The sequence below is a fragment of the Haliaeetus albicilla genome, chromosome 3 (assembly GCF_947461875.1).
Source record: "Haliaeetus albicilla chromosome 3, bHalAlb1.1, whole genome shotgun sequence".
In the NCBI taxonomy this organism is placed as follows: Eukaryota; Metazoa; Chordata; class Aves; order Accipitriformes; family Accipitridae; genus Haliaeetus; species Haliaeetus albicilla.
In genome coordinates this window covers 46,145,724-46,156,168 of record NC_091485.1, presented here as the reverse complement: position 1 = coordinate 46,156,168, position 10,445 = coordinate 46,145,724, and the positions used below count along the sequence as shown (strand labels likewise).

The following is a 10,445-nucleotide window of genomic DNA, read 5'->3' as shown; positions in this document are numbered from 1 at the left end:
CAACTTTGTTACTTACAAAATCATCAAGTACGAACTAGGTGGATCAACATATTTGATGCCTAACAACCAGCAGAGTATTTCCAGGAAATCCACCTGAAGAGAATTGCAGGGGCTGGAGTCTGCACTTCCTAGCTGCTTTTTGCTGTTGGAATAGCATGCTACAGCCAAAAGGAAAGTCTAAGAAATTGCTCGACTGCTTTCTGATACAGTTTTTTGCGATCTGAGCTATGACAGGGCTTAGGGAACCAGTCAAGGTGGACCTCATTACGTCAGGCCTGGACACACATTGCCTTAAGCAGATTACTACCTGAACAGCATAATCAGAAAACAAATGAAGTGTCCAGGGACCTTTGGTGGGTCGATACCAGAGCCTAGCTTTATGCCATAACTAGTGATAATGCTAGTCATTGGGACATAGGTCTTCAGAAAGCACAGGAGCAAAAGGGAGAGAAATCATCTGTTTTGTTACTTTGCTTTTCACAGAGCCCTATATCTGCTCTCTGCCACATAAAAGCAGAATACAGACCTATTGGTCAATTGATTCAGGTGGTGCAATGATAAGGAGATCCCAATCAAGGAAGCAAGTTTATTGCCTTACCCTTCTGCAGCCACCAGCACTCTCTCTTTCTGCCCCAAATCCACTTCTTCCTGTAATTCTGTGCCTCTCTGGAGAAAATCTCTGACTGCAGGGGTGCAGAAAGCAAACTAAATTATCCCAACAAGCCTTTCAGATCTTACAGTCTAGGACTTTAGCAATGTCCATTTGATAAGGCCGACTGAAGTGGTATGGGAGAGAACATAACCCTCTGTGAGTTGAGCTTTCCTTTTTCTTCTGAAAGACAATATGATTTAATTATTTGCCTTTAGGGTGAAGTGTTCTTGAATGACAAAAATAATTAAATAAAAACAAGAGAGTGATCTTTGTGCTAGTAAGGGCATATGAATAATAGCACTATGACCTACTGGCAAAGGAGGGGTAGGGGAGGAAGGAAAACACTGGGCACTGGGACTCCCTCTTCATTGGTCATCCTAGAGTATCATGTGGCCAAGGCTCCTTTTTAAAGATAACTCCTGATCTCCTGGAGCTCATACTATCCTCCTGTCCTGCATTTCTGCTTGATCCTGTGGAAGACTTCTCTCTAGCCTGACAAAATGTGTGACCAGTTTGTGGGCACCTGGAAGCTCCTTTCTAGTGAAAACTTTGAGGACTATATGAAAGAGCTGGGTGAGAATTGTTATCTGGAGTTGTTGTATCTGGGACAGGGAAAGAATGCTGATTTTGAACTTTATTCCTTACTTGCTTTTTGTGGTTATGCTGTTTACCAAGGGGGTTTTAGTCCAACTATTTTGATCAGATGGTCTTAAACTGGAGAACTTGGCTGTTTGAATTAGTGGTGTCAAATTCCTATAATGTAGAATAACTTTGATTGGGAGGAATAGTTTCAGGTAAGCCAAGTCTATGCGTGCCTACTTAGTAGTGTTATAAATGGAAGTAAAACATGTCACTGCAATATTTTGTGTGAATTAGCTTTTATCCTTGGACATACAAAACAGTGTAATGCTAGAATGCAGCAAGCTTCTCTATGTCTAAAGGCAATACACCTAAACTTCTTTATATTGCTACTGGACTAGGAGACCAATTAATTGTCACGGCTATTATAGTGAATGAAATTCTGTAGCTGCCTCCAGTGAGTATTAACAAAGAAAATTGCATGGATTCATGCAGATACTTGCAAAAGATTTGAGGGATAACACTCTTCTCTAAAGGCGTAGACTTCTTGCTTAGAATTAAAATTGGGCTTTAAAAGGATTCCACATTCTTTTAGTGGGGTTGAGGTATGGGGTAACTTGGACTGATTGGATCAGTACATGTCAAAAAGGTAGGGGTTTATTTGGAGATTAGGGGTAAAATACTTACTGAGATTTATGCAGCATTCAGACAGCTTTCAGTGAGACTCTTGCGCTCTTACTCTTTACCCCAGATTTTACTCAGGACGTGACCATTGCCAGCTATTTCTTAATCATTTCCTTTTATTCACCCTAGCCACCGATAAATATAAAAAGTGCTTTCTTTTTTTTTCCTTGTTTGTTTGTTTGATTTTGTGGCTTAGAAACTGTCATGTATTTCTGCTTATTTACTTTTAGATACAGTTAGCATACAAGTTAGTGTACAAACCACTGCAGCTATTTCAAACAAGTGTATGTGCAAATATCTACTGCTAAAATCTTGTCTCAGTCTTCAAAATATTGCTTTTACTATTCTGGCAATGTCAGAGCAGAGAATTCCCTTATGTCATCCCACCCAGCTTGGTCTATAACCATACCAAGCTAGTGGGATGTTAAAAAGAACCTCTGCAACATAGAATGAATAAAAAATTCAGAAAGTAATAGGGAAATCAGCACTGAAATCTTTTTTTTTCCCCCAACAAATAAGAGAAAAACATTGAGTAAAGATAAAAATTTCATAGTGCCCTGTCTCATTTACAGGTGTGGGGTTTGCTACCAGGAAAATGGCTGGTGTGGCCAAGCCCAATGTAACTGTTAGCATCAATGGTGATGTGATAACCATCAAAACAGAAAGTACCTTCAAAAATACAGAGATCTCTTTCAAGCTGGGTGAAGAGTTTGATGAGACCACAGCAGATGACAGAAAAACAAAGGTGAGTCCAAACCCAGCACTTTACAAATACATGTCTCAAAAGGGATGTGGGAGCAGGAGGACGGAGTTGTGATTTTAACATCCAGTGTAGAAATGCTGCCTTCAAAGGTAAGAGTGCTATGGAGGCTTTGTGTGTCAGTGCTGTTTGGACATGGAGACAGTCTTGTCTTCAGCCCAGAGCACCCTGATGAAACAGCCACACTTTGCTTTTTTTTTTCCTTTGGTAGAACGTCATAACCCTAGACAATGGCATACTGAACCAGGTGCAGAAGTGGGACGGAAAAGAGACTATCATAAAGAGAAAAGTGGTGGATGGGAACCTGGTGGTGGTGAGTTCATTTTTGCTACATAATCACTGAATTCCTTGTACAGAATTCATGTTTGGCAGATATATTACATTGGATTCAAACACAGCGAGTGAAGGCATCTGAAAGGGCTCTGTGCACTTCGTGAGAAGTCTCTCTGAATGAGTCTGGAGTATATATTAAAACTGAAATGCCGTTAAACTTATGGAATGATATGGAGGTGCCTGTTCTACTTTCATAGCAAGACATGGTTAGGAAAGAGGAGGTAGAAAAAAACAACATCCCTGTGAGGGAAATTTTTACATATCAGAATCTTTAAGTCCTGAACAGTATAGAGGAAGCATTAGCAAAGCCCATGTTAAGTGCGTCTGCTCTGTGCTGATGCAAAATGCTCCTGTTCATCTCCAGTAGAGACTCAACAGCCATCTGTGGGAACTGTGCTATGGATCACCCACAACTGTGTCAATAATGTGATGTTATAGCAAAAAAAAGAAACCTGTATCCAAGCTCTGTTGGTTGGTGTTACCTGGTCAGAGCGTATTGTGCTTGACTTGGTGCCAGTGAGGCCCACCTACAGCATGGGGCTTCCCAGCACTGCTCTCCAGTTTTAGGAAAGACACTTTGAAGAATCTGGGAGGGGACTAAAACTGTGTTCATAAAAGGCAGCTGAGATTCCTACATGCTACAAAACAATACACATACATGAAATTCCTGAAGTGTTCTGCTCTACCCTAGAGAAAAATAGTATGTCCATAACTTTAATATTTAAATTTCTTTGGATAAAGACCAGAGGAGAATAAATAGAAATAGTTTTAAAAAACAACTTCATTAAGAAAAATTGAACAAAACAGAGTTGGTCTAACAGAAAAATAGATGAGGACAGAGCCTAACATGCAGAGGCTGACACCAGCAGCTGCAAGTCTGAAAGCTGTGTAGGACTCTGTGTGTGTGTATGTGTGGGTATGTGTTGTGCACACGTGTGTGAAGAAGACAAGCCACAGCTGCAGAAGGTGAAAGGAAAAAAGGCTAATGCCCAGCTCCAGAGACCAATCACCCTCCATAGAAGTCCTAGGACCCTTCTTTAGAGGTTTTTAAGAGGAGATTAAAAATCTCCTGGGGGTGGCTGAAGCAGTCCTTTAATGTTCTTTCAGTCTTGTGCTTGTATTTCAGAATTCTGTTTCTGAAGCTCTCAAACTTGAGTTTCACCATTTTGGCAACTGGTTTTAGAGGAGCAGAAAAGCAAATATTTTCTTATACTAGCTCCCAATGGATAAGTAATTCTCTACCTTCTGACTAACAAATATTTAGTGAGAGTTAAAAGCTGATTAAATTTGCCTTCCTTTCCAGGAATGCAGCATGAATAACGTTACCTGCAAAAGAGTTTATGAAAAAGCATGAAGAAGGCATCTTCACACAGGACTAATGCTTAAAGCTGGAGAAAAACAACTTAACCAAAGGAGAAAAACTCCACAAATCTGTTTTAAAGAGAACTGTACTTTTTACAGATACATCCCAAAACAGTTACACACAGCTAGTCTAATTTGTTGTGGCTATTCAATAAAATATTCAGCTTTCTACAACCTGTGCTTGTGCTGGAGTTTGTCAGAAAGAGGTTTGGGGGGGATGCAACATGGGAAGGGGTGCTGTGCGGGAAAGTATCGTGTGAGAACTAGTACCACAGTCGGTAACTGACCCATCTCACTGTGGAAAGAGGATCAGAGATGATCCAGTGAGTGACACTTGTTGTGTGACAGTGATAGATGTAGACCTGGACACAAAAACATCCTCTGGTGAGCGCTGCATGTGGGCTACCCACTGCAAGGAGTCTGTGCACAGCAAGGGGAATAACAGGGCTGCTTTTCTTGGCTTTGCGCAAACGGTGTTGTTCCTGGGGCAGGGAGGAGGGCAATTACTGCGGATGCCCAGCACTGGCTTCCAAAGTGAGCAGGGAACCAGGCAGCTCCTCCTTGCACAAATGCCGACAATTTTAACCCCGGGGATCATCTGAAGTGGCTTGATCTTGTCCTCTTCCACCTGAAGTGTGAAATTGCATCTGCTGCAGTTCTCAGATTATTTTGTTAATGATGTCCTTTAACAACTCTTTTTGTCCTAGATTAGACAAAAAGACTTGAATTAAGAATCATAGCCTAAAAAGTACTCTCAGGCTTACTAAAAGCCTGTAAAAGTTTGCTAGTGGTACAAACTTTATTTCCTATATGCATTTTCTGCTAGCTCATTAGGTTAGATTGGTCTTGGAAATGCGAGCCTCTCTAGATGCAAAGCCCTTTGGACACTGTGGTTTTCAACACTTCTTATTCTTGATCTACCTTCTACTGTCCTTAAGCCTGGCTTCCTATTTCAAAACTTTGTGTGCATGAAAGGTCTAATTTCTACACCTGGGAGGACTCAAACTGAGGACAAAAAAAATGAGAAGTCCAGGGAAAACCTGGACAAGAAGAGTCTGAAAATGTGTGCAGTAACCACGAAATGGTGAAAGGAGCATATCTCAAGCTTTGCAATTAAGATCTGTGAACCAAATTCCACATATTCCTGACATTCCTGAGGTCAGCTGTCAGAGGCAATGGTGCTGAGTCCCTACTGCCAGCAGCAGAGACCTCATACACTTGAACTTTCCTCTGCATGACTCAGACTGTTCCCAAGTTTCTGCACTATTAATACAACTGGAGAGGGGAAAAGAAAAAGGAGGACTTTACACTCTGGATGAGCTAAGGGGTCATTTAAGAGCAGTTCCAAAAGACTATCAGTAAATTCTGCAGAAAATCTTAAAAAAAAACATGAAAAAACAGCTCTCCTCTTTTTACCTTGGTTTCATTGGTTGTGAAATCTCATCAGCCTAAAGAACAGCAGTTGCATAGGGGAAGAAAGTATGCTTCAGAGTACCCCATATATAGAATATTAAACCTACTTAGCAGTTAACAAGAACCAACATTATTTGCAAAAGCTAGGATAAAACTACAGTTTAGTGACAGAAAACCTACATGGGAGAGATGATCATAAGAAGCAGCAACATTGACTTAAATAAGCTATATATAGACATTAAAGATCAGCCCATAGTTAAATATATCCCATTGTCCACAGATATGGAAATACTATATTTCAGAGGTCAAATTTCCAATATTCCAATATACATACAGCAGCCTTTATTTTCCAGAAATCCTATATTCTTAATAAAGCCTGCAGTTACAATTGTAACATTCACAGCCTGTTTTTTTCAGAGGCAGGTAATCTCCTCTGAAAGCATCACCATTTATTCTAGTACCTGGTGAATGAATTCAGACTTTGTGAATGAATCAATCCACTTAAAACTTCAACTTTTGGAAATTTCAGTAAAGTGACATTCTGTCTATAAACTTTAACAGGGCCAGCGCTATAATGAAATATTAGTGATGCTTTTCTTGGAATATGAACATGTCTGAAATTTATTCTCTGAAGAAGGCCAAAATTTATTCTCTAAAAAAGGCAGAAGCCTTGTGACTTCTTGAATAAATGGAGATAATTCCTCTCTGGCAAAAAAGGTGTGTGCTCTCAGGCCTGGATGGAGGTGACACCACACATTTCTAAGGGGTCAAAGCAGATCAGTGTCTTGTCCTTGCCTGTAGAGCAGCACAGGGGCCCCTCTCTTTTCTGTAATGCTGAACTGTTCTCCAAAAATCAGAAACCATCCCATAGCACTCCCCTCTGAAACAGGAGGATGTCACCAAACCCCTACAAACCCCGTGGGCAACATGCTTATCGCAGCAGGCACCCCGAATGCTGAGCGGAGGAGGTCTTTGCCCGTTGTTAGCATATTTGCTCACTACTCCTTTACAGGTTTCTTGGATGACAAGAGGGAAAGGGGACTCACACCCACAGATTTTTAGCAGCTCAGGAGAAAGAGGAAGCAAGGCTTTTTCTGAGCTTTGCCCTTTCTGTTATTTTTCTGGTTTTCTTTTAACTCTTCGTTTCCCCTGGAAGGAACTTGGAGTGCTTTTGCGTCCTGGCCAGTCAAGCCCGGAGAGCGCCCAGCTCTGCAGTCTGCCCTGAGCTGCCACCCGTTCCCTCGGCCCCAGCAATCTTGGTCTGGTCGCGTGGGATGCCCCAGCTAAGGAGACAAAAGGCTGTTTGCACCCTCCAGTGTAGCAATTGGGAAGAGGCAGAGTGCTGGCCTCGTGTTCGGAGGCGATCCATCGGCTCTGTAGCGTCAGTGTTAAAACATCCTTGGTGTCCTCACAGCCAGGCAGTCATTTGGCCTCTGTTCTCTGCTTTTATCTCTGTTTTATTCATCACTCTCCTAGGAATTTAATTTAGACTTTTTTTGGCACTGAATTTGCCCATATCATATTTCCTTTAAAGAAATTGCCATGAATTTATTTTCCATATTTCTTTAAACAGTTTCTTTAGATTTTTTCACTCACTATTTTTACCAATTTTTACCTTTATCTCTAGTGCTGCTTCACAATCTCCAAGTGCATTGATTTCAAATCCTGTTTTACCCCAACCATAAGCAAAAAAGGGGAATCAAAGCTCCCTCTTATCACATGTACTCACAATCCTTGACAATTTTTTTCCTTTAAACTTGAAGAAAAGATTGGTTTCCACAGATATTAGTTCTACTGAGATATAATTCCCTGCTCTTCTTCTTTCTAGACTGTAAATCCTTTAAATGAAAGTGCTGATTTTTCTTAGTGACAAAGAGATAGATGCTAGCAATGTCAACATTGTTTGAGACTGCTTAAGACTGGGGTTTTGTCTGTATAAATAATTCTCTGTCACTTTTGTTCTTAAGGTTACTGGTACTGCAGTATAGCTGTCCTATTCTGACTAATTTGCTCTTCTTCAATTTCTTTGGGCCTGATTTTACAACGTCCCAATCATCTTTTATTTCCCAAAGGCACCAGCCTCGTCTTGTTAAAGTGCCTTTATGTGGATAAGACAATTAAATGAAAGAACAAAGAATGCCTGAGGAGCAACGGTAGAATATTTTCATATTATTCCTTGAGAAATAATGGATAGTTTTATTTAGAAGGAGCTTTCTCATTTCCAGGGAATGGATAAAAGAGCTAGCTATTCTTTAGACACAATGTGATATAATGCATCTCTGCTTTAGAAGAGCTTTGTGTGGCCAACACCTTCAAAGACTGACATTTATTTACACGTTACAGATACAGCATCTGCTTCCTACTGTGGGAGAGAAAGAGTTTTTCTTTACTTTGCTTTCATTTTCAGTCACTCTAGACTTTCCTTCCTTACACTGCACTGTCATTAGACCTGAGCAGTAATGGGAAGTTCTGATCAATTTACCCTTGTTGATGTTATGACTGATGGGATAAAAACATTTTTTATATACAACCAAAATTTGTGACTTAAGACCTTGTTATTTCCCCACAGCCCCAGTATAATCCAAAGACTACAATATTTTCACTGCTCAGGCTGTATTGTTCTACTGTTTAAACATGTTGCGCTTCTTGCATATGACAGGTTTCAAGATGAGACCCAAACCTCACCCTCCCTGGCCCAGCATCAGCTCCATCTCACTCTTTCTATCCTAAACAGAAGAAATCTGGTCCCACAACCTCCCTTACAATGTAGATCTGAAAAGCCCCTGTAAGTGGTCATAACCCAGAAAATGTAATCCTGCAAAAAAAGACAAACAGGCAACTATTATTCATACAAGTAAGAAAGATGCCATCTAATCCTTCAAAGTAGCAAGTAATCGTTTTCCCCAGGAAGATAGTTTAGGAAGAGGAAGGACAGAACTACAGTTGATGTGGTCTTACACTAAATGGTTTCAGATAGTTTGAGGTGTCTTGAATTACAATGCTTTAAATTCCTGCTGGTCAAATATACATATGGTTTATGGATTTGTTCTTTGTGTCTGGTTTTCACTAACCACAAGACAATAGTTCTAAATGTACATCTTTTAAAAAGTTTTTGAATTTTCAAACTCAAACTTTTCAAACTTTCAAACCCAGCTTTGCAGAAGAGGCCCTGGGGGTCCTGGTGGACACCAAGTTGAACGTGAGCCAGCAATGTGTTCTTGTGGAAAACATGGTGAGTGATGTCCTGGGCTGCATTAGGAGGAGTGTTGCAGGTTCAGGGAGATAATCCTTCCCCTCTGCTCAGCACTGGCAAGACCACACCTGGAATGCTGGGTCCATTTCTGGGCTCTCCAGCACAAGGCAGACATGGACCCTCTTCACGGGAGAAGGGAAACTTGAGGAAATCTGACAATAGTAGGACATGTTTGAATGCAACGCCTTATATGACTGCGCTGCTTAAATCTGCTCTTAACTCTATGGCAGACAAACTACCCAGGTAGAAAGGCAAAAAGAGAGCACTATATGCCCTCCTCCCAACCCAGTAAACCTGCTTACCTCTCACCAAGTGACTTTGAACTGAGAATAAGCCTTTTAATGACTCAGCCTGGATGGTTCATGCCATCCACCTGCCAAGCACAAGAGCTGATCTCCACCGATGCAATGATCTTCTGAACATGCCCTGTTGTGGAAGAAGAGAGGCAGCAAAGTTTGGCTGCTTCTTCTCTTTGTGGTGCTGTCTGGGGTATGTACAGGGAAGAACCCCCAGCTTGGGATCATTGCTCTGATGCAAAGGGAGCAAACAGAACAGTATAATTCATTTCTGCCTTTAAATGATAAAACATCCAGACCCTTTCCAGGATCAATCATGAAAGTAAAACAAAAAAACAACAACAAAACACTATGTATAGCAGCTTTGTGATAGCTCCTCCCCCAAATCCACGTGGCTTTCATTTACCTGACTAGCACACAGGTGACAACAGTGGTAATGCTCTCTACAGCTTCCCGAGGAGGGCAAGTGGCGAGGGAGGTGCTGATCTCTTCTTCCTGGTATCCAGTGGGAATGGTTCAAAGCTGCATCAGGGGAGGTTTAGACTGGACATTAGGAAGCATTTCTTTACCGAGAGGGTGGTCAAACACTGGAACAGGCTTCCTAGAGAGGTGGTTGATGCCCCATGCCTGTCAGTGTTTAAGAGGCATTTGGACAATGCCCTTAATAACATGCTTTAACTTTTGGTCAGCCCTGAATTGGTCAGGTGGTTGGACTAGATGATTGTTGTACGTCCCTTCCAACTGAAATATTCTATTCTAGTCTACTCTAGCCTAGTCTAGTCTATAGGGTGATAGCAGGAGAATGGCACTGGGAGGACAGCCAGAGCCGAGTTTCATATGGACCCAGTGGTCTTGTGCCTGGTTGTCCCCGTGTTGCCGAGACCCCACCGCAGTGTCCCCTGACTGCTCTGCGGATGCAGCGGTAAGCTGACGTCCCCGTCCCCACGCACCCCTCAGTGTCTTGATCTATTCAGTGGAGGAAGCCGAGGCAGGCATCACCGGGAGCCTTGGTACTGATACGGCTGCCTTGGACAAGGTGCACATTGTCTTGCCCTGGCACTGCCTCTCCTATTGGCCCCTCCTGACCGCTACAGGGATGGGGCATCTTTAAAA

At 41.8% G+C, this 10,445-nt stretch overlaps 1 protein-coding gene across 1 annotated transcript; it reads left to right on the top strand.

Moving 5' to 3' along the window:
• Positions 1-1,040: 1,040 nt before the first annotated feature.
• Positions 1,041-4,544, top strand: LOC104317001 (fatty acid-binding protein, adipocyte). Its single transcript, XM_009917640.2, has 4 exons — positions 1,041-1,225; positions 2,488-2,660; positions 2,887-2,988; positions 4,312-4,544. Exons 1-4 carry the CDS (start codon positions 1,153-1,155, stop codon positions 4,360-4,362), a joined length of 399 nt encoding a protein of 132 aa, XP_009915942.1. The 5' UTR covers positions 1,041-1,152; the 3' UTR covers positions 4,363-4,544.
• Positions 4,545-10,445: the final 5,901 nt, after the last annotated feature.

Excerpts from the sequence above, each read along its gene's own strand:
- LOC104317001 (XM_009917640.2), top strand. The coding sequence starts at position 1,153 with ATGTGTGACCAGTTTGTGGGCACCTGGAAGCTCCTTTCTAGTGAAAAC. Across the intron at positions 1,226-2,487 it reads GGACTATATGAAAGAGCTGG|GTGTGGGGTTTGCTACCAGG; the intron begins GTGAGAATTGTT and ends TCTCATTTACAG. Across the intron at positions 2,661-2,886 it reads CAGATGACAGAAAAACAAAG|AACGTCATAACCCTAGACAA; the intron begins GTGAGTCCAAAC and ends TTCCTTTGGTAG.